Source organism: Hyperolius riggenbachi, chromosome 3 (genome assembly GCF_040937935.1).
Source record: "Hyperolius riggenbachi isolate aHypRig1 chromosome 3, aHypRig1.pri, whole genome shotgun sequence".
Taxonomy (NCBI): Eukaryota; Metazoa; Chordata; class Amphibia; order Anura; family Hyperoliidae; genus Hyperolius; species Hyperolius riggenbachi.
Window position 1 is genome coordinate 299,156,302 of NC_090648.1, and position 24,881 is coordinate 299,181,182.

At 42.3% G+C, this 24,881-nt stretch overlaps 1 protein-coding gene across 2 annotated transcripts in view; it reads right to left on the minus strand.

Annotated features, from left to right (window-relative positions):
- Positions 1-1,419: 1,419 nt before the first annotated feature.
- The window catches only part of LOC137563722 (protein kinase C-binding protein NELL2), a 391,218-nt gene continuing 367,756 nt past the window's right edge, over positions 1,420-24,881 (minus strand). For both annotated transcript variants that reach the window (XM_068276574.1, XM_068276575.1), the window contains 4 exons: positions 22,449-22,642; positions 21,945-22,121; positions 18,182-18,406; positions 1,420-2,286 (listed from right to left, as the gene is read on the minus strand). In XM_068276574.1, coding sequence (XP_068132675.1) covers positions 2,236-2,286; positions 18,182-18,406; positions 21,945-22,121; positions 22,449-22,642 — 647 coding nt within the window. In that variant the 3' untranslated portion in view covers positions 1,420-2,235. The remainder of the gene's footprint in view (positions 2,287-18,181; positions 18,407-21,944; positions 22,122-22,448; positions 22,643-24,881) is intronic.

The window sequence follows — 24,881 nt, forward strand, 5'->3', positions numbered from 1 at the left end:
GTATAGCCAAAGTATGTGTTTTTATTGGTGCATTTAATAATGCCTCCAAGGGGTCTTAAGTGAAACATGACTGGAAGACCAACAAGTTATGGACAGAAGTCTATAGAGTCATGTTTACAACTTTTTTTTTTTTTTTTTACACCCAACATAGTACAAGGGGCCATATACGATTAACATTATCTTCAAAGTTTTCTCCTAATCTTCTGATTTAACTAACGTTTTCAGCAATCTGTAAACTACTAAAAGGTAGGTGAAAAGTGCTGTCAACATTTTTCTTGATAGCTGGTGGCTTAAAAGCCATTTTATTACAAAGGTGTGAAAATTTCGCCTGGGAGAAAACTTAATAGAAAAAGTAAATTGCATATGGCCCATGGTTTGATAGTACCCTCTACAGAGAGCATTCAAGAAACATTCTATTTCCTATTATGGGTGTTATAGACCATCTGTACATACATTTCTAAAATGTTTTGCAACTTTTATCGTTAATGGATTATTTAAGGAACAAGTCCCATGTAATCCTCCAGTCCACAAAAAGGACAAATCTGATTTCTAGGCAACAGGCAAACAAAGTTTAGGATCCTGTGGAGGTGAATTCAGAATATTTTACGAAAATAAATAAATCATTTTCACTGTTTTGACAGAACACACACACACACACACACACACACACACACACACACACACACACACACACACACACACACACACACACACACTTCTAGGGCTTTACTAAGCACCACAGCACATTAGAACGTGAACTGTACAAGGAAGAAAGGAGATTTTATGAACTATTTAGAAAGGGGTTCTTCACAGTAACGGTACTTAGATCTTACCAGAGAAAATAGTCATGCCAAATTCTATATATTTTAAAAGGGACTTGGATGCTTTCCTTACTTTTAATGGCATTTATAGCTATGATTGCTAGGTGTGAGAAGATGATATCAGGATGATTTTCTCTCCACTTAGGTGCAATGAGGCTAAAGGTGTTGAACCTCATGGATGCATGCATTTTTTTCAATCTGAATAAGTATATACAGTAACTGTAATATCCAGCGACGTTGTGGGATTCAATACAGCTGCTCCATGTTCATATCACCGAAAGTAAAACTATGTAAAAAAGATGCTTTCTAGCTATGGAAGGAAGGAGGCTTCGGAAATGATATTACCATCCATAATAGATAATGTTTCCTGAGAAGGTGGAAAATGTTCACAGAGTTCAGGTCTCCTTCTACTCTTCTGGAAATGTATTATACATCTGACAGGTAAATGAAAAAGCAAATCACAAAATACTAAAGAGGAGAGGGTTTCTCCTTGTTATGTGGGAAACTTATCATCAAAGAAAATCTTACACAGAACAAACACATTATATTCAGTAAAACTTTTACAAGTTATAAAAACAACAGGGAAACAAAAGCCGAATTGTAAGTAAGAGAAACATTTATTTAAGTCCACACAAGAACACAATTATACTAAACCAATTCAATCAAGAAAAGAAGTCAAAAAGTGCAAGAAAATAAAACAGTGATGGTAGCTTTTCCACACATTTGTTTCCATGCTGATATGTAAAGCCTACCAAAGAATATGAGGTGTTCAGAACACGTTTATCTCTTCGGTTTATTTGCAAAATCACTCTCTACAATATGTAATAAAATATTTCAGATTGGTGAGAAAATATTTTCAGGTGATGAAGTGCGGTACAACATGGATTCTTCCTAGCAAACATCTCCCCCACCCCCAACCCAGATCTATAGTTCATGTTCAAGGACTTGGTGAACCTAGCAGTGGCCATTTCTCTCTGTATTCATCAATGCGTTTACATTGTGAGTGTGTACATCATTCCTTTCAAGATTTTCCATTATTTTCAAGCTGGTGTTCAAGTGCTTTGTTTTGTCCTTAAACATGACCAGTTCCATTTGTGACACAGGTATTGTGTTTCGCTGATTTCCAATAAAAAATATGATTATGTAGTGAATTCCGTACAGGCATTCTGCGCAAAAAAGTCAGTGACAACTGACGGATATTTGGCCTCAAGGTTAGCAAAGAAAAAAATCTTTTTCTTAATTCCGTAAAAATCTCCCAAAGTCAAGATGCTTGTTTTTCTCCATCTTGAACAGTGGGCAGATTGGTTTGCAAATTGTATCACTTTAATATCTGATTTTTGGTGTAAGGTCTTCTTATGTCAGCAGAAAAAACATTCTTTATCCATAAACCTTCTACAGGAGTAGCTGGTTGTTGTTACAGCTGCTGAAGGCACTGTGGGTCCACTGAGCAACATGTGTGACCATTCTGTAGAAGAGACAGAAAGACAGGGTAAGAGGTGTATAGTCATTAGGGTGCAGGTTTGGTTACATCCATATTGAGTTACGCTATGCTTATACTGACAGTAAACAAGCTACAATATATGCTGATCTCTGCTTGAAAAATGCAAGTTAATGCTGTTGCTGCAACTTCTACATGCTGCTAATACCTGGAGACATTAAGTAGAGGATGGTGAAGAGATAACCTTCCATCCAGAAATCACCTAACAGAAGAACAGGAAGTAAGACGTTAATTGGGCATTCAAACAAACCTATCACTGACAGAAAGTTTAACCCCTCCTTGGATTATCCGCAGTGAAATCAATAAAACGTTAAATAGCAGCATAGAGGGCGCAATTGTGGCTGGGAACGCGAAAAATCACTCGCGTTCCCAGCCTGTCGGCTCCTGACGGCGAAACCGGAAGTGGCTGCCGGCGGGGGCACGAGAATCGGAGGGACACGGCGAGGGCACTGGACAGCTGCAGGGGGCTATTGGAAGCCCCAGGTGAGTAAAATTTTTTTTTTTTTTTACTTAAAGAAAACCTGAACTGAAAATTAAAAGTCAAAATAAGCATACACAAGTCATACTTACCTTCCATGTAGTCTACTCCTCAGTGTTTTTCTCCTGTCCCGCGTCCTGTTTGTTCACTGTGATCAAGGAAATTTTCCGTCCTCCATTTTGAAAATGGCCATTACCCATAACAGCTTTCTGGTCAGCACACAGTTAAACTGTAGCATTGCCCACTTGAGCCATAGGGAAACATGGACATTACCTGAAACATCAGTTTTCCTCTCAGCTATAACTGACAGCAACTGATATTTTACTGACAGCAACTGATATATTTCAGATCTGGCAAAATATTGTCAGAACTGGAAGGGATTATTGTCAGAAGAAAATGGTGAGCTTCTGAGAGGAACTGATGGCAAGGTTACTATGCAATGTTCATTTGAAGTTACCTCATGTGTTTATTTTGAATATTTTTACTCAGTACAGGTTCTCTTTAAAGCGGAATATAACCCTGCATTTCAACTTTGCTCTAAAACATTATTTACAGTATATTATATGCAACCAGTATTTTTTTTTTACTAGACCAGCATTGGAAGGGTTACACAGAGCTTTAAAGTTCCTGGAGAGAACTGCAGACGCATCCGAAGCTTACATAGATGCATTTTGTTTACATAAATGTATCTACCGTACTTTTCGCCGTATAAGACGCACTTTTTCTCCCCAAAAAATGGGGTGAAAAAGTCCCTGCGTCTTATACGGCAAAGGCAGGGAATCCCCGACTTCCGAACGCCCGCCGATACGAACCGCCGCTATGTCGGGGATTCCCTGCCTATTTCCCCCTGTGCCTGGCTCCCCGCTATGTGTCTATCCTCCATCCGCCCCCAGCTTACATGTCTAAGCCCCCGCTTACATCGCCGGGTCCCCCCTGTGTATGCAGCGGCAGCAGGCAGTAGCTTACCTCCTCCATCTTGCCCGCGGCGATTGAAGACATCCGGCTCCTGTGGGCGGCTTCCTCTAGTGCCGGCTTGTAATGACGCGATGACGCGTCATTACAAGCCGGCACTAGAGGAAGCCGCCCACAGCAGCCGGATGTCTTCAATCGCCGCGGGCAAGATGGAGGAGGTAAGCTACTGCCCGCTGCCGCTGCATACACAGGGGGGACCCGGCGATGTAAGCGGGGGCTTAGACATGTAAGCGCGTGGTAGGATAAACACATAGCGGGGAGTCAGGCACATGGGAAACATGGGGGGGGGGGGGGCGACAAGGCACAGAGGAGGCAGACCAGAGGACACAGAGGGGGCATACCATAGGACACGGGGAGCAGACCAGAGGGCACAGGGGGGACCAGAGGGGGCATACCAGAGGACACGGGGCAGACCAGAGGGCACAGGGGGGGCAGACCAGAGGGCACCGGGGGGGACCAGAGGGGGCATACCAGAGGGCACAGGGGACCAGATGACACAGAGGGGGCAGACCAGAGGGCACAGGGGGACCAGAGGGTGCAGACCAGAGGGCACAGGGGGGACCAGAGGGGGCAGACCAGAGGGCACAGGGGGGACCAGAGGACACAGAGGGGGCATACCAGAGGGCACAGGGGACCAGAGGGCACAGAGGGGGCAGACCAGAGAGCACAGGGGGGACCAGAGGACACAGAGGGGGCAGACCAGAGGGCACATGGGGACCAGAGGACACAGAGGGTGTAGACCAGAGGGCACCGGGGGGCAGACCACAAGGAACAGAGGGGACCAGAGGACACAGAGGGGCAGACCAGAGGGCACAGGGGGGCAGACCAGAGGACACAGGGGGAACATCACAGGACAAAGGGGAGAGACCAGAGGGCACAGGGGGGAGTCCACAGGACACAGGGTAGGAGACCAGAGGACACTTGGGGTAGACAGGGGGAGATAAGGACACATGAGGTACACAGGAGGACACCATTTGGGGGAGGACATGTACAAGATGCTCCTGAAATATGGACGCACCAGGTTTAGTTTATACTTTTTTCCCCTGTTTCTTGCCCTCTAAACCTGGGTGCGTCTTATATTCCGGAGCGTCTTATACGGCGCGAAATACGGGTAAGTGTTGAATGTGACTCACTCTCTCTGACTGAGAAGGAGCTGGAGGACAGCCAAAGAGTGTGTAACATTTATCACTTGTTACATTCTATTTAGTTAAATGTATCATTCTGAACTTCTGCATATCTCTCCACGGAACTTTAAACCTCTGTGTTTAACCCTTCCAATGCTGGTCTAGTAAAAAAAAATGCTGGTTGCATATAATATGCTGTAAATAATGTTTTAGAGCAAAGTTGAAATGCAGGGTTATATTCCGCTTTAAGGTACTCTTTAAGAACAAGGAACACCAAGAGCCTCCATAGTGTACTATGTACTGGTAAATGGTTACTAAATAATCTGTAAATAATGTAAATAATCTGTAAATAAACATTATAAATCAGCAATTTTATTCATGATTTTGCTTACGGTTGCTCTTTAAAGGAATACTATCGATTGAAACGACTTTTTTTTAATACTCTATATTAGTGTACACATTACCACTAGTGCTAGGGGCACTTTATTTATTCACCCAGGTCTCTCTCTCGCTATCCCTGCTTACAAATTCATTTCTCACACAGCTCATAGTAGTTTGGGTCACCCTGAGCTGCTTGGTTACTCTGTCACACAGCTCACAAATATATATCACTGTGTCACTCACAGCATGCAGCAGACATGAGGAGACATAGGCTGATCTGAGGTGGTAACAGGTAACTAAATGAGCTGGAATATTGCTGGAATATAACTAGCTATACCAGGAGTCTGTGTTTACACTCAGACTGGCTGCCTGCTTGAGGTGATTCACTCCAGGCTGCATCCACTTTACAAGCTGCTGAGAGGGGCAGGCCACTGTCTACAATTAGCATTATTAGTATCTTTATCAGTCAAGAGAAGCAAAGATACTAAACACATATTGCTAGAATCTTTAACCCCTTACCACCATATCAATAAGATTCTTTCAGCAAGGTGATAATTAAACTATAAACTGAGGAGTTGATAGCAACTCCCCTGTGCAGAGACATGGTCTAGCCCTCTGGGAGCCGTCAGTATTAGATACATTTTGTATCCAACACTGACGCCAAAACTGACGGAGGATTTTACAGCTGAGAGGAACAGCTGTGTGAGGAATCAAATTGCTCCTAGTACTTGCCCTAATATGTGCTACAACATACAGCATTTAAAAATAAATGCATACATCGATAGTATTCCTTTAAGGGCTGGTTCACACGGACGTCTGCGCGGCATCGCGTTTGATGACGTGCGCCGGCTGCGCGGTCAGGCTTTCGCGTTGCATTCGGATGCGGTCGCGTTTTTTCTTCCCCTAGGGGGATATTACCCGTCGCGGTTCGCCGCCCCTGGAACACAAGCGAAAACCGGGACCCGAATGCCGCGTTCGTGTAAACGCGTGCAAAAGCTCGGTGCAAACTTGAATGGGAGCGTTTAACGCAACGTTCCGAATGCTTGCGGTAAACGCTCCGCAAGCGTCCGTCTGAACCAGCCCTAAGGTTTGTTTTAGTGATTAAAAGTCTGTAGAAAGTTAATGATCAGACCATTGTCTTACTTCCCTGTCATACAGTACCAGCATGGTACTTCAGTGGAAACTTAGCAGTAGGGATAGCGTTGGTTCCTGCACGATGGAACTGCATGAATAATTTTGCAAGCAAGTGTGCAGAGGGCTTACTGATTTTGCAGTTTTATTTGCCACAGCCCCTTTGGCACCTCCCTAATATATATCCCGATATCCTAGTTCAAGGTGAGGAATATGGAGCCTGTGTTCTTATTTGTATGTTATCCTTGGGGTTAGGACAGTGCTGGGCAAATTACGGCCCGCGGGTGGTATCTGGCCCATGTGCGCTGTTAGTTCGGCTCGCCGACAGGCAGACTGATTCATCTCCTCCCCCACCTCCCCTCCCTGCACAGTTGCAAGTGGGCCACAGGGGATTTGAAACTCAACTCGCTCATCTATTCCCACGTCATGTCTCCATGGCAACAGGAGGTCATGTGACATCAGGATGTGCCAGTGTGTAATACACTGGCACTTCCCAACGTCACGTGATGCCATGTTGCCATGGAGATGCGACAATCGGTGAGTGAGATGAGTTTCCAGTCCCCTGCCACCCGCTCACAACTCTGCAGTGAGGGAGGTGGCTTGGAATTTAAGGAATGCAGCCGGGGTCGCTCAAAGTTTCCCCAACCCTGGGCTAGGATGTATTGCTCTCCTAGTTTTCTCCTGTCTGTGACCATAGTCAGCACACACCGCTTATGCTGGTGTGTGCATGGTACATATTGATGTATTTTGGTAGCTCCATGGGGGAATTCGTTTGATGCTCTATTTGTCCCACAATAGGATGGCAAGGATCTGTGCTCCTAATCTTTACATAGGTTTGACACACTGAATGCTTGCATGTATGGGCTCTGTATGGCTGATATCGTGGTGAAACCTCTCCCACAGGGAGCTGTGAGACCATGGTCCTGGCAGTTTCCTGTCTGTGAACATCGTTGCATTGTGGGAAATAACTGTTTACAGCTCTTTCCAACTGCCAAAAAAGCAAGCAGCAGCTACTTCTGGTGACATCACCTGCCAGCAGTAAAAATGTCACCACGTGATAAATGTCAAAATGTAAATCAGGGAGAGGAAAGCTTTTACAATGGGCAAACGCTGACTAAATCATTTATACATAATTATTGTAAAAATTAAGCACTTTTTTAATTACATTATTTTCATTGGAGTTCCTCTTTATGGGTCAACTGTAACAAGAGAGATATGGAGGCTACCTTATTTATTTCCTATTAAACAATACAAGTTGCCTGGCAGCCCTGCTGACCCTCTGCCTCTATTACTTTTAGCTATATACCCTGAACAAGAATGCCGCAGATCAGGTGTTTTTAACATTATTGTCAGATCTGACAAGATTAGTTGCATGCTTGTTTCTGGTTTGAGACTCACACTACTGCAGCCAAATAGATCAGCAGGACAGCCAGGCAACTGGTATTGTTTAAAAGGAAATACATATGGCAGCCTCCAGAAAGATCCATCTCACTTTGAATCTCAATATTTTATTTCAAATCACTTCACTGTAGCTTCTCTTTTTGTCCCACTTACAAGGTAATTTATCTTTTTTAGCTATAGTCCAATTGTATTAAGTTATCCTACTCAGAATCTACTGCTTTGGGAGTTAGTAGGGCCCCTTTATCAAGGAAAACGCAAGGAAAAGTGGAGCAAAATGGAAACAGCTGTGCAGAGTATAAAATCAGAAACCCTGCTGCATTTAACACCTGGAAACCAGCTGGTTGCTCTGGGCAACTGCTCCAGTTTTGTTTGCAACTGTCTCTCTATATAAAACCCAGAGGGTAGGAAACACACTAGGCAGAAACGCTAGCATGGTGTAAACCGCTACCATTAACGCGCATAATGTAACTCAATGGGCTGCATGAAAAGACGCATTTGCTTGCATTCTGCAATGTGCATTTTTGAAATGCAGAACTTGCTGCATATTTTTCCAAAGCACATCTAAAACTCACATAATCTATGTTAATAATGATGCACAGGTATAGCGTTTTATTGTGTCTATTACTTTATTATGCGTTTTTGTATAAAAAACAAGTTTGATGATGTATTTCCGCTTCCTGTTGACTTCCTAGTGATGACATCAAAAATATGCTTTTATACTGGCCACATTCCCAAAAAATTGCATGAAATGCATACAGAATGCAAGCAAGACGAATGTGCGAAACACAAACGCACTCAAAACACACTTCATTATGACAAAAAACACGCACAAACGCATATGCAGCGAAACGCAACCTTTCACACACCGCCTAATGTGTTCCCAGCCAAGACAGTACCTGACACAACAGAAATCCAACCTATGATATAATACAGATCTTGGGAACAGTTAACAATTCATAACCATAATCAGAAAATGAATAAAAAAGGACAAATACACATCGTCCCTCTACAAGCTTAATATTTCCCAGATCTGAAGACTGCCAGTTATTGCTTTGTTGTGACCATCCTCTCAAGCTGACAGGCAATGCCCTTGTGTCCTTTCATAACTGTAAATCAGAGCTGAACTGCTGAGGCATGAGGATGGTCCCGTTTCATCTTCATGAGCAATCCTTCTGCCTAACCTTACCAGCATGAAATATCACTTAGAACTGAAAGGCAGGTTGCTCGTCTCCCTTCAGAGATACACTGAGTGGCACTTATTAGGAAATTGGGTCATGTGCTACTATGAAACTTTGGAGGCACACCACAAAAATAGCAGAATATTGTGTATCTGTCACGCAGCATATAAAATAAGACTTCTGAACAACAAGAATCATAGTCTTCTGAAGGTATTCAGCCTCCACACAGTAATGCGGATAAACATGGAAGCAAGTCTTTTATTAAATAATAGCTGTGTTTTATATCTGGGCTGGTGTATTCATTAAAATGCTATCACAGATAATGTGCAGAATATGAAGGAATAAAATGTCATCTCTGCTGATACCTTGGCTTGAATCAATTTCTCTGCTTGCTTCGCTCTGTACTTTCTCTGCTCGCTTCAGTGAGTTATTTGTTGCATATTAAAAGGAACAGTTAGGAGATGAGATGCTCTGTAGAGTGCTATAATAGAATGTATTAAATATTACATATGACATGCGTGCAATATTCATGCCTTATTCTGACACAGAACTGGCTTGTGTCATCAACCTTTTATGTCAGCTGTAAGGACAAGTTTAGAACATGAATCTTGCCCTAGAGTAGAGTCTGTACATTACAACTATAATGTGGATCATTGGACTGTACCAATTATTTACTACTTCTTTTCGCCTCAATTTACTCCTCTGTTATTTAAGTCAGAGAGATTACCTAACCACAGTGGCAGGGTAAGTAGGGAGCACACTAGTACTTGCGATTTTGCAGGTGGTTTTCAGTTTTCTGGCAGAGATAACATTTCCCACGCTAATTTTTGTGTGTTCATTTGCAATTGTTGTTGATTGTGGCAAAAAAACATCGAAATTGGAAATGCCCAATAGACTTAAAAAAAACAGAAGGTTCTCGGATTTTTTTAATTGAAAAAAAAAAATCATGCAGACGAAATGTGGATAAATGCAACAATTCTGCTATTCACGAGTGGGCCATTGCTCCTTATCTAAAAGAGAAATTAAAAAATGTAATCTGTACTTAGAGTGTCACTGTATTAAGGGTGTTTAAAATAATTTAAAATCAACAATGAAATAAACTTACATTGCTTATTTTAGCTCTGGTGTGAAATTCAGGTCTGACATTTCTATAGCTTACATTATATAAATAATTATCACTAGCTTATACTCCTTTATCCATGTTCACTGAAGTGCTTATAACATCTGCACAGAGATGATAAGGAGTATGGACAATTTAAATTGAAAAAACTCAGAGCAAGTATTTGCTAAGTCATGGAAATATTTTTAAAGCAGATTTTTCAAACAGGATAGACACCCACTGATTGGTATCCTGAAGGTGGTAGCAACCAGTAAGGGGGAGCAGCTGGCACAGCAGTTGGGAGGGGGGTCAGACCGTCCCCTCACCTAGGACATTGCAGTCCATGCCCCCCCCCCCCCAGATCTTTTTGCAAAGCGAGCGGAGAAGCAATTACTCACCTTATTCCTTACTTGCGTTCCACCACTCGCCTCACTTCCTGCAATGCCGCCCACGGTACTACAGTGGCCGGCATTGCAGGAAGTGACACCAGCGGTGGAACACAAATATGGATGTAGGTGAGTAATTACTTCCCCGTTCACTGCTGGCTGACTTAAATTTAGCTAAAATAGCTGGAGGGGGATCGCGGACGTGGGAACCCCAGGTCTGCTACCCCCTCCAGTGCCCCCCCCCCCACTTCTGCCGCCTGAGGAACCTGCTTCACCCCGCCTCATGGGCTGGTGATGACACATTACTGAACTATGCAAGCCTCTACAATACTGTGATTTTATAGTTCAAATGACATCCAGATTTGAAACACTTGAAACAAAAAGAAAAAAAAAAAACCGAGAGCCCAATATAGTGCAGTAAGTCTAACAATTGTTGGCGAAATAATTAACAGATGTGGATATACTCACAAACACGGGTTACCACATAGGCAACCACTTGAAATGCAGGTGGGGAGTATTAGAACCTGACCCCACTCAGGTTTAAGAAGTCGCTCTCTGTAGATAGAAAGAAGGGGACAGTCCCCTCCACCCAAGGTGGACTATATACTGTGCAAATTTGGACAGAGGCGCCAGGCAGGTTAAAATGATCTAAAAACAACTAAAAAGGAGGAGTACAGGTGGACTTACCTTCTGAAATGATGGACAATCGAGATTGTTCAAATCGCAAATAACAATTTATTTTGGCACTCCGCAACGCGTTTCGCAGGTATAACCCGCTTCATCAGGCGCAGAGGCGCATTGCCACTATTGGACCTTTTTGAGCTTGCACTCCTTGCCTGATGAAGCGGGTTATACCTGTGAAACGCGTTGCGGAGTGCCAAAATAAATTGTTATTTGCGATTTGAACAATCTCGATTGTCCATCATTTCAGGAGGTAAGTCCACCTGTACTCCTCCTTTTTAGTTGTTTTTAGATCATTTTAACCTGCCTGGCGCCTCTGTCCAAATTTGCACTTTATCCAGATTTGAAAGATTAAAAAGTGGCCAAATGGCTTGGATGTCTGCTTAAACCTGTGGGAAATATTTGGATATATGACTGACAATTCCCTTCCAGCCTTCTAGAAGGATGAGGGCTTTGGTAGTGGGCAAAAGCATGTACAAGAATAAGACATTTGGAGGCTGCCTAAAAATAAGCAAACTGGAACATTACTATATGAATAATCCTACAATACATATAATAAAGAATTTAGAGTTCAAAAAGTAAGACATCCCAGCACCTTTTCCTATAAAGCTGCGCCTGTTTCAAAAATTGCTTATCCAATTAACTTTTCTCTTAGGAAACAGTTTTTCATCCTATCAAATGATTTCCCAACATCTACCAACTGCAAAAGTACTAAAAAGTAGTTGAAAATTTTTTAATGCCAAATGTATTTTGAGGATTTTCTTCTAGGAGGGCTTAAAAAGTATTTTATTGATATGGTGCAGCTTTTGTGAGAAAACTCAGGTGAAAAACCACCTGAATTGGGGCAAGTGGGAAAACTGCAATAGAAACAGGGTGCTCATAAACACTTATAACAATACAATCAATAATAAAACATGGCAATGAGCGTTTATCGCATAGTTCTAGGCTCTACCAAAACTGTCTCCAGATTAATTCAAATGTTTTTTCAAACAACAGACAATCAACAGACAACATTTCTTTCTGTAACAGATGCCAGCGTGCCTTTTTATTTATCCAAAACTGTTCAATAAATAAGTCCCAATATGATAATGTACTCCAGATGAACAGCAACAGAAAGATGTTGAGGAGTGATGCAGCAAACATGTCATAACCTTGCTCATACTGGTGCTGGGAGGTCAGGAGGCAGGAAGTCTCCCATCACTAGGCCATATGCCGCCCAGCCTTCATTAGAGACACCTAATGTCAAAGCTGCCAAATACAGCTTATAACATCTTCAGGGGCTGTCAGGGCTTTTAGAGTGGCAGGACACCAGCTAGACCCACAGTACTCTCAGGGGAGCAGAAGGAACATGCTACTCGGCAGAGTGTTGGACTGTTTTTAATGACATGGATCCTGTCAATGTTTTTTTAAATATTCTGTTTCTACACCAGACATATTTAAAAAAATGTATACTGAATTAAAAGGCTTTTCTATTGTAGCAAGCCTCAACTAGAGCCAGTTTAGTAAATTATGTTATCATCAATCTCTGTGAGTTGTAACGGAAGCACTGTAAAGCCTGTTCACACACTCCCTAATATCCCAACATGCGATAAATAAAAGAAAGAGTAATGAAAAAGTATATATAATAGAGTATGGTCAGTAAGTTAAAAGTGAAATGCTTTCAAATGTTATGACACTCCCAATAATAACTATAGGCAGTAAACGATGCCTTTAAATACTGAAACATTAACTGCAAAAAAAATTCACTTAATGGTCACTATCACACTTAGTAAGTTACAAGTGAGACACTTCAAAGCCCATAATATAACCGTATACAATAAACTACATCAAAAATTGCAACAGTAGCTGAAGTAAAATAAACTTCTTTTTTTTTTGAATAAAAGTAAAACAAAGTTGTATGGAAAATGCACAGGCTTTATTGACTGACAGCATAATTAAATGCTTATGATCGCCAATACAGGTATCAACATTATACTAGCAGCATGGAGTGACACCCCTTTGTGCCGCCGCATACACGCACATGCTCTATAGTTAGGGAAAGGGAGAGTATGAGTGGCATAGCAGCGGCCAAGAAGAACACCACAGGGAACACTGGCGTGCTGGAATACAAAACAGAGGACCATGGGATGTTAGAACACATCACAGAGGCAAGGCAAAACTTGAAATGTGATTTGCTGAGAACTGCAGACTGCCTGAAATAGAATTTCATTAGCACAAAAGGTCCAGACTCATGCTCTGCATACCAAACTGCTCTCCAGACCTTTGCCTTGACAGCCTGTGCCCAGAAGCAGCCCTGCTGATGGCATAACACTAATTAGTCATGTGTTTACAGTGAAGACAGCTTCTGATTACAATGCAAGAACTACAGGGCACTTGTTGAGTATTATGTATTGTTTGCACTTGTGGGTATTATTTACTACAGGTGAATCTGTTGATTATTAGCAATGCATACTCATTCACATTCATACACAGTGTTATTCTCTCTATTTCTGCAATGTATAACAGCAGCCCTAGTTATCTGTCATGCTCAACCTGCAGTCTCACCTCTTATTGACTGATTTGAAACATACAGGGTTTGATTTGCGACATAACTAGCTGGATACAAGTCTTCAGTAAGTGCTTCATTAAGCAGCAGTTTGAGTACCAACCTCCGGATATCAAAAAGCTAACTAATTATTTAGCATGGGGTAATGTACATGTTTTCCTCTCTACATTATAGACTGATATATCTTGTAATGTGAATCAGCAGCACGATAAACGTTTTCTTTTTTAAAAATAAATAAAGCTCAAAGCAAAAGTTAACCAGAAAAATATTTAATGCCCAACTTCAATAAAAAATCATCTCTCAAGAGTTCCAGGCTCAAATTTAAAAAATAAATTGTTAATTAAATGGTCAAAAATCTAATGTAAAAGCTTTTAATTTAATACAGAACCTGACAATGCCACTCAAAAATGCACCTGTAAAAATCCCACATCTATACAAGGCTTAAAATAAACTTGTCATGAGAAGAACAGGGAGACTGACCTTCACTTGGAAATGCTAGCTGCCTGGCTGTAATTTAGACTCTCTGGATATAATACTCATTGGGATATTTTGTAAAGGAGATGTGTAAAGGAAAAAGAGAGAAGTTAGAATGGGATAATATAGCCAAACACCCCCCACCCAACAAAAAGTACCTGGAGAAACCAATAAAAATTATTGCTTTATTCTACAGCCCTAATTTGTTTCTGTATGAGGTAGATGTTTTTTGATAATTTAACATACTATTACCACATGTAAAAATATTTTTTACTGTGTGAGGTAAAATACCTTACAATAATTTTTTACCGAACAGGTCTTAAAAAAATGACCCCATAGTCTCTACAGTTCTTAGACAAGATAGGCTACCAAATTGAACATTGAATAACCTTTTCGGTCTTTGAGAGGTCAAACTGACCAGCTAGTGAGGATCATGGAAGAATTTAAAGGCCTTAACCTCCTTGGCGGTTAATTTTTTCTGCAAACATTTTTTTTTTATGTTTCATGTAAAGCTACCAGAGTGGTAGCTACATGAAACTCCACTAGAGGGTGCATGTGTCCCTCTAGTTCGATCGTCGCCGGCAACAATAGCAAACAAGGGAACGCGTATATAACGCGATCCCCTGTTTGGCTTCTCCTGTCGCCATGGCGACGATCGGAATGACGTCATGGACGTCAGCCGACGTCCTGGCGTCAGACGTCTCCGATCCAGCCCATAGCGCTGCCCGGAACTCATTGGTCTGGGCAGCGCAGGGCTCTGGCGGGGGGGGGCCCTCTTGCGCCGCTGCGTGCGGGCGATCGCCGCAGAGCGGCGGCGATCAAGCTGTACGCGCGGCTAGCAAAGTGCTAGCTGCGCGTACAGCACTTTACAGTTTGAAAATCGCCCCACCAGGGGCTGAGATCTCCCCCTGCGCGGCATAGCCCGAGCTCAGCTCGGGCTTACCGCCAGGGAGGTTAACAGAGGGGTAAAAATGCAATCTTTCTTTTGGGGAAGAGGTTGATGTGGTGGATAATATTTCACTGTGGTTATTATTTGGTTCTACACAATTACCGAGATGACTGGAAGTGCTAAGCCTGGCCCGTTAGCTACTACCTGGCTAAAAGCATAACTATTTTTCATGGAGGGTTGGGGGGGGGGATGTTCGGAATAAAAACGTTGCTATACACGCCTGCTCAGCAACATTCAGCAGTCATTTTTGTAAACACGAGTAGACCTTAGCAGACATCCTACCTGACTGCAGATATTGACATAGCCTCTATAAACACCAATACTATATTAGTACTGTACTTAAACTAACACGAATCTGTAAGCTTGAATGCCAGTTAAATATGTGCCTGGAAAACATGCCTTCCAAATGAATATTTATAATAGTCCTTTACAGACATTTTAAGATACGCATTTAGCACATATTTCTTCCAGTGACGACTATCATAATTCTCTAAAACCTGCATGCTTAATGTAGCATCTTATGTGATGTTCTGACACAGACTTGAGCCTGGAGATGTGCATTTCCTACAGTAACAGTGTGACATAACCGGCTGACAGCTCAGAGCTCTAGAAGTCAGCAAGAGGAACATCTGATAAAAGATATATTCAGAATGACAATCTGTGTGCAGCCAGCCCCAGAGAACCCGACACTGTCTCTTGTGCAGCAAACCTGTTAGATAAGTACAATATAAACAACACCTTTCCCACAATCTTTTAATGACAAACATAATCCTATTATAAAGAGAGGAAAAGCAACAGAACTTGTGATAAATATCTTTCCACAAGGTCTCCACATTATCTGTACCGCTCCAAACAACTTCCTTTATGCAGCTGAGAGATGGATTTTATGTAATAAGTGTCGGGATTTTACGTGTCATCCTGAATAATATACTTGGATGCTTTGAAGCTTTACTTGCCAGGATGATGCTAGGAAATAGAATTATGGATGGAGTGGACAGTAGAAGACCATTAGGTACCAATATCTGGATTCAGGATGATGGAAAAGCACTTTATCAAACAGTAAAAATTGGTTGTAAATGGGAGAAAAAGTACATGTGAAAAAGACAAATAAAATATAAAACTTTGTAATAAGAAAAGTTCTTGCTCTTGTTATGCCTGTACCACTAAAATATTTTGAAACTAAAATATGACAATATAACATAATATAGCACATGTGCAAACTGGAAGTATATCCTAAAAAGAAAATCTAGGTTAAACCTATAGTTTAGCAATCAATATGTAAATATTATACAGTAATGTAGCTAAGTAGCTATAGGCCACGCTGTGGTTTTTACATAGGGGGTGAGGGCAGTTTATTTGTTTCCCACTATTCAAAACACATATGTAAGTGACCATTACCATCATAGCACCAATAAAGATCTAATACCGAGGTTAAAGGGCAGCCCCTGGAGGACCCTCCTTGTCCAGGAAGACCATTCATTTGCAACCTCTGCATCCCTCTATACCACTCTAAATAAAAAGAACCTACCATATCCATTTATTTTAAAATATTTTACTGATTTTTTTAAAGAGTAAAGTACAGTAGTCTCTAGTAGTACTGCCCCTGTCCCTTTAAAGGACAATGGAAGGGAGAGTGATGTGGAGGATGCCATATTTATTTCCTTTTAAGCAATACCAGTTGCCTGGCTGTCCCTGCTGATCCTCTGCCTCTATTACCTTTAGTCATAGACCCTGAACAAGCATGCAGCAGATCATGGGCTTGATTCACAAAAGAGTGCTAACTGATAGCACGGCCATTTTCACGCGAATTGTCACGCGAAACGATAACGTTTCCGTGTGTAACCGCAAATTTCCGTGCGCAAACGATATCGTTTTTGCGCAAAAAAAAATCGAGTTTCCCTGCAAAACGTTATCGAAATGCGAAAATTTGCGCGAAATCGCCCGTGCTATCAGTTAGCACTCTTTTGTGAATCAAGCCCCAGGTGTTTCTGACATTCTCAGATCTGACAAGATTAGCTGCATGCTTGTTTCTGGTGTCATTCAGACAATTCTGCAGTCAAATAGATCAGCAGAGCTGCTAGGCAACTGGTATTGTTTAAAAGGAAATAAATATGGCAGCCTCTATATTGTTCTCACTTCAGTTGTCCTTTAAGGATTCCCTGGTAGTCTAGTGGTATCCCTTTTAGGATCCCTGGTAGTCTCAGTGTGCCCCCTTACCCTTTAAGGAATCCCCCTTATCCCTGGTAGTGTAGTAGTTTCCCCTTATCCCTGGTAGCTTAGTGATCGTTCCCCCTTGCAGAGATCGCCAGTAAGTTGGAAGTGTGGCAGGATACGTATCTCACCCCTCCTAATCCCTGCGGTTATCATTTCTCTCCTCTCATTCATACTAACATTGGCCTTTAGTGTTATACCCAAGTTAGTGCCCCACTTGCTGCTTGCTGTGACGAGCACAGGCATGTGCAAGTACATGCGAGCCATACCCTATTTTACCAGTTCTGTTGCTATTACTACTGTCATACTCTTAGCAAGAAGCACTGGACAGTTCTGTTCTGAAAGTTAATAAAGCTGGATCTGCAACTAGGGGATCAGAAGTGTGGAGTTATACAGTATATTCTTATTTTTGCATGTTACAACTATTCTAACCAAATGTTATGTCTTAATAGTCTATTACATTGAAAAGTTCCCGTACAAAGTTGTGGATTTCAGCTATCATCTCCTTAGGTGAATCTTGATGGATTTATTCTGTCCCCATCTTGATTCTTTTGATTGACTATCTTAGCTGTCAGGCAACTAAGAGCAATGGGACAGCTAAGACAGTCATTCAGTTGGCCAGTCACTCACAGAGCTGTAAAAATGTCTGATACATTTCATTGTATTTTTCTAGGCAACATGAAGCTGCTATCAAGGTGTGAGTGCCTTGCATGGTACTATCTTAATACATACCTGAGGGAAAAATAGATTTCAAACTGGTTATAAAAGTCTTTCAGTTCTGCAGGGCAGAATTACACCTGTTGTGTTCTCATAAGAAGAGGTAAACCAATATGGTGTAATTTGTGATTTTACCTTGCATTGACAGAGGGTGCACTCTGTGCCGTGTTTAATCCAAGAAGATCCTGTAAAGCGAACCACATTGGTCTCATCAAGACAAGTCTTTGTGATGTCATTGCGTATTATGTCGGCTTGACACGGGTCATTAATGCAGCGAGGACAGCATTCACCCTCAGGAACCACGCTAAATTCACAGTCAATCTCTGGGCAAGGCAGGGGCCAGCAATCAACTTCCCCTTGCTGCAATGTAAAGGAGAAAATAGCTCAGGAAGGGAAGATCTTAGGTAAGACTCTGGAAAGTGAATCTGAGTTTTGGGCAAAAAAAAACACAACCTAACTTTGTGACGTTACAACTACCTGGCGTTTTTGGCTTTAAATATGATGTACATACATTTGTATTCTTTCACTGAAGTTTCAGGTGTAACTCCAGTCACAGAAATGCAACAATACTGATTTCAATTTAGCCAGACAAACACAATAGCTTATGATGATGATGATGCTATGATTACTATTATATAATCTGACAGTCCTGGAACTGCATGTGAATCAGTAAGGTCCAAGATGTCAGGGTAATGCCATGGACTGTTTCATTTTGATTAATGGGTACATACTATGTTGTGCGATATCAGGATAAGCATTGAATGTGATGGAACCCCAGGTGCTATCCCCTCTAGTGTACAATATGCCCCCCCCCCCCCGGTGCCCCGTGCATGAACCATGTGGTAATGCACAGATGACTAAGATGGGATTGCTGTGCTTGGACTACTTCTGGTGTATTCATTATCCTTGCGATGGGGAAGTGTACCACACGGCATAGTACTGTGATATATGTGAACAGTGTCTAATGCTCACCGGATCAATTCAGCTACGAATCACAGCAGCCAACACAAGCATGTGGGGCATTGATAGGCTCCCCTCCAAAGCCACATTACACAGCAATGACTTGCTTCACTTCTTGCTCAAAATCCACAGTAGTACAGTACCTCAATAACAATTACATCTATCTCATTGCACAGAGCTGATTTTAAGAAACACTGAAGCCAGTTTAAAAATGGCTTTTTCCCTTTTATTTATCTGAGGCATGTTTGCCCCTGTTAAAACACCACTATCCCGCGGCAGAACGAGGGGTCTTTACCCCCCAATTCCCCCCTGCAAAATCCACGACTTTCTTGGTTGTGGATTTTGCTGCTCATGGAGGCAGAGCTTTTGGCTGCAGCTCTGCCTCCATACGCGTCTATCAGCCGGCGGATCTCGCTAATAGACGTGTGTAGAGGCAGAGCTGCTACTGAAAGCTCTGCCTCTACAGGAAGCGCTCCCCGATTATGCCCCAGGGGATTTGGGGGGTAAAGACCCCTCATTCTGCCTCAGGATATCGGCGTTTTAGCAGGGGCAAACATGCCTCAGATAAATATAAGGTAAAAAGCCATTTTTAAACTGGCTTCAGAGTCTCTTTAAAGTATAATATTTATTCTAAATTGCACTTACATTCTATGCTGAGAGACCTGAGAATGTAGAATTTTGGAAGTGGCTTCCACCCAGTACAGTCTACCGGACTGACCGTCATTGAATGGCATCCCGGATTACTCCTCCTTTGCTACCCACACTGCTGCTACACCTCGTGTGCACTGTCTGTCTGTCACTGGTGTCCACATTAGACTCCTCCCTACTCATTTTGTAATTGTTATCAAGGTACTGTACTACTGCTGTTGCTATTGAGCAAGAAGTGAAGCAAGTCATTGCTGTGTAACATGGCTTTTGAGATAGGGAAGGCAAGGGGAGCCCATCAATGTCCCACGCGCTTGTGTCGGCGGCTGTTATTTGTAGCCTAATTAATCTAGTGAGTGTCAAGCCTAGTGCGCACTTTCAATTATGATTGGCTGATTACTGACCAATTTTACCACATCCATGTAATATGAGAGTCAACACATATTGAATACTATGAACAGATTGTGTAGGTAAACTCTCATTCCACATGGAGGTGGCAATATTGGTCAGTGATTGGCCAATCATAATTGAAAGTGTGTACCAGGCTTTAGTGTCACATGGTGATTTCTGGTGCTGGTATAGGAATGCGTGTGTTGCTGTGGAAACTCTATCTACAAAAGCAATATTGTGTGTTTTTTTGTTGTTAACATCCATTAGTAAAAATGTGGATTGGCTTTGGTGCGGAGGAGTTGAGAAACAGCAAAGACCCATAATACTTCTGTGGTACCATAATAGTTCTGTAATACAACTAAGGCAGTCAAATGAAGTCTGAATTGGTCATAGTAGTTGCTTCCAGTGGAAATGGTGAAGGGCTTTTCACAGGACTCATTCTTAAAGCCGATTTCTTTGCTCTCCTGTTTATATCTATTGGAAAATATATGGGTCGGGTGTGGTCGATGATCTGTCTAGTGCAACATGAAAGTGGTTCTCCTAATATGGAAGCAGGCCTGCTTTGCTTCTGTAGCTCTGCTGTGAAGTAACTGAATGCACCGTAAGACAGGTTGTGTGTACTAAAAAGACCTACAGTAGTTATTACCATCCAAATACACCATAGGGTGATGACAAACATTTATACCAGTGCAGTGGACATATGTACGCCAGTTCAGACTGGCTATGTAACATGCTATTGGAAAGCCAGTGGTGTAGCTAAGGAGCTATGGGCCCTGATGCAAGTTTTACAATGGGGCCCCCTAAGCACTCTATATATAACAATGGATTTCAGCAACCAGAAGAGTGGATAGGGTGGCACTAGATGCCCTGGTAGGCAGCCCCAAGGGGGTAGCAGGGGTTAGAGACCGTGCCTCCGGAAGAGTAGGTAACAATTTATGGCACAAGAAAGGCCATAAATAAATAAGCATATTGTTGCCTCTGAAGAAGCAGATTTCTCTGTGAAACGGCTGTTAGGCCATACAATTCGTCTGTCAGAATTCTTGGGGAAGGATTAAAGGAGTTTGTGCATTATCTTGCTGATTGGTGCCCGGATATTTGTATACTTTCTTGTGCCATAACAATGGATACGGTGCACCAAAATCTGCCAATGGCAACTACAGTGTCAGAGGTGCAAGAAGGGGATGGGGAACAGTTTAACCACCTTAGCGGTATGGACGAGCTCAGCTCGTCCATTACCGACAGAGGGTGCCGCTCAGGCCCTGCTGGGCCGATTTTGATAAAATAAAAAGCAGCACACGCAGCCGGCACTTTGCCAGCCGCGTGTGCTACCTGATCGCCGCCGCGTGCAGCGGCGAAAGAAGGTCCCCCCAGCCGCCCGAGCCCTGCGCAGCCGGAACAAATAGTTCCGGCCAGCGCTAAGGGGCGCTAAGGGGTGGATCGGAGGCGGCTGACGTCAGGACGTCGGCTGACGTCCATGACGTCACTCCGCTCGTCGCCATGGCGATGAGGAAAGCCAAACAAGGAAGGCTGCTCATTGCAGCCTTCCTTGTTACTTCTGATTGCTGGAGGCGATCAGAAGAACGCATCCGGGGCGCCCTCTACTGGGAAATAGGTTTTTTTTTATTTAAAAAAAAACCCTCCCGCAGCCGCCCTGGCGATCTCAATAGAACGCCAGGGTGGTTAATGATTACCACTCTTCAAAGTATCTATAGAAGTGATTATTATGAGCACAGCACCAATAGAGAGCTAATACTGTGGTTGAGGGAGGGCCCTTCGGGGCCTCTCTGGCCCAAGGGCCCCGATGCGGTTGCTACCTCTGCACCCACTATTGCTATGCCCCTGTGGAAAGCTCTTTTATGAGGAACAATATAAAAAGGTTGATGTAACAGTTCTGTACACTCACCAAGCATCTGCACTGCTGGCAGTTCTGTACCCAGGTGTCTCCACTTTTATAAGTAATATCTCCATTCTGATGCAAGCATTGGCTGCTGAGCCGTGGATCACATTCAGGACAGCAGAACAAGTCAACAGTTGGATTTTCGCAGTCACAAACCATACGACGACACATCACTAACCCAACCTGGAGTAACAGAAGCAATCTCATCATTTATCTACTCAGTTAGCGCAAAGATGACTAATACAAGCAGTGTGCAAGAATAGCAATGGGCAATGAGTTGCAATCAAGTCTGAGTTTATACTGGATGATGTAAATTTTGTATGCAAAGGTATGCAGCATGAAAATGGACCATATAAATCCCACCAAGGTTTAATTTGATTGGTCCATTATCAAACTGCATCCATTTGCACACAGAATTTGCATAATCCTTCATCAACTTGAAATTATTTAGATCTTAGTGACCACTCCTATGTAAGAATTGGTGGTCTTTTAAAAAAATAAAATCCTTACCTGGCAGGAACACACTGAACACCGATCATTATCCAACACCCAGATTTGCCCATTATGCTTAATTTTGCCTTCATGAATACAATCTCCAGAGCAGTTTTTCCCATGTGGACATCGGCAGTCATATCCTCCATCCAAATTGAAGCAAGTAGTGTCATTGCTGCAGCTGTGTCTTCCTGTGATACATTCATCGATATCTGCAGAAAATAGTGTTTAAAAATGAAATGCCTGAATTTGATGGAGCAATCATAATGCAGTTATAGGTTTAGTGTTGGTGAAGTACTGTCAATAAGAAAGGTTTTCAATCTAGAGAGACAAACCTTAAACAGTACCTGAAGTTACGTGTGACATGAGGAGATGGACATGTGCATGTACAGTACCAAGCATATTAATAATTAGTTCCTTTTCTCTTTTACTGCCAGAGGGAGTTACATTTACATATACAAGTGACAGTTTCTCTCCAGTCTGGACCCAGTTGGGCTATAATGTAATCCTCACTGGTAAGGAATTACAGCTATAAAACACTTTCCTGCAGAGAAGAGCTTCTGAGTTCTGGAAATAGCTTAAAAAAACGGTCTTTAGTTCTGGCACGTTTGAAAGACTGTGTATTTCAGCATAGACAAAACATTGAATTTTAATTTTAAGTTTTCAAACACAAAAAAAAAAGTGGGATATCATCAGTTTATTTACATCTCAGGTTCACTTTAAGAGCACCACTGATGTTTGTACTAATTACTGTAAATACATAACACAAATTAGGGACATTTTCTTCTACCCTATTGCAATCTATGATCACATTAAAGTATAGTAACTGGGTTAAAATGCACAAAAAAAGTAAAGCTTCTTGAAAATATATTAACATCAATTTTTTTTTCAATGTGTAAGACCAATTTATTATCTCCATGCTAGACAACGATGTTCCACAACTAGGACAAAATCCCAGTCACAAATTTAAAAGTAAAAGTGTGTTGTGCGACACCCGTTATAGCTCAGTGGGAATTTATACAGCCTTTCCTGGCCAACAATACAGAGTTTATGCTCCAGGCAATGGGCGCAGTGATCGCCAGCAAATAGCTGCCAGGGCTTTTTAAACATGTCAAAACCTACAGGCAGTGGCGTAGCTAAGGAGCTGTGGGCCCCGATGCAAGTTTTACAATGGGGCCCCCCATGCACTCTATACATAGCAATTGAAACGGCGCACTAAAAGCTGCCAATTGCAACTACAATGTCAAAGGTGCAAGAAGGAGATGGGGAATAGTTTGTTAATGATTACCACTATTCAAAGTATATATATAAATGATTATTATGAGCACAGGACCAATATAGAGCTAATACTGTAGTTGAGGGAGGGCCATTCGGGGCCCCTCTGGCCCAAGGGCCCCGATGCGGTCGCTACCGCTGCACCCCCTATTGCTACGCCCCTGCCTACAGGGTTGTTTTATAAAACATTGTCCCTAATTAAAAAAATGTCAGGAAAAATGGCCACGAAACATCCCTGAAAGTTCAAGTAAGCATAATAATATATACAGTGTATATATTTTATTTCACCATTCAAAGTTAAACCACACAGTTGTAACATCCTATATTCTTCTAAATGCTCCTAAACTCATCTTAAAGCAAACCTGTGAATTTAGAAAGAGAGAAAGTCAGTTACTTCAGTAGAAGAAAGACTACAGAGGCTTCTCACGTCCTTCTCGGACCTCTGCTGGACACTGGGACCCTCTGAAAGATCCCCGGCCCCATCTTTTAATGAGTGCAGCCCCATTTGGCTTTTCCCATTGAGCCCAAGTAGCTGCATGCTAATGCACAGGAACAAGGCGTCCTGCACTTGTGCAGTATGGACGTGTTCATTCAGGAACAGGAGCGCGGCCATTCCCAGCACTGGAACATCGAGGAGGAAGACAGGGTAAGCTTCCAGATTATCCTGAGGCTTCCCACTACTGAGGTAAGCATCCATTTAGGGCACATTTTTCCCCTACACTTTAACATTGGGACAACGGTATTTTGCAAACAGAAGAGGGGGAAGGATTTGGAGATTATTTTCTGCCTCCCCGCCTCTTTTCAAGGTACCTTTCTAAATGTGCTACTACTGCTCTCAGGCTTCATCTTACTGGCTACTTAACCTACATGGGTGATAAAGCTGTAACATTTTAAGTGCATATGTACACATACATAAAATGCATTTATAAGTAAGAGTAAAATGTACCAGACTAAAATGCACTATAAGGTATTCTTTACCTAGATCATTATCACTTACTGTAGGTATCATTAATCTGACAGCTGTACATCTCTTGCCACCAGGTTTTATTCATGGTTTATGAATGGGGGATTTCCAGTTTCTTTTTGTTTTAAAGCAGTCTCTGGAAAGGTTATATTGTACAAAGATGCCAGGCAGCCAGTCTACTTGTGTACATGCTATTTTGGAAGCAGGACTGT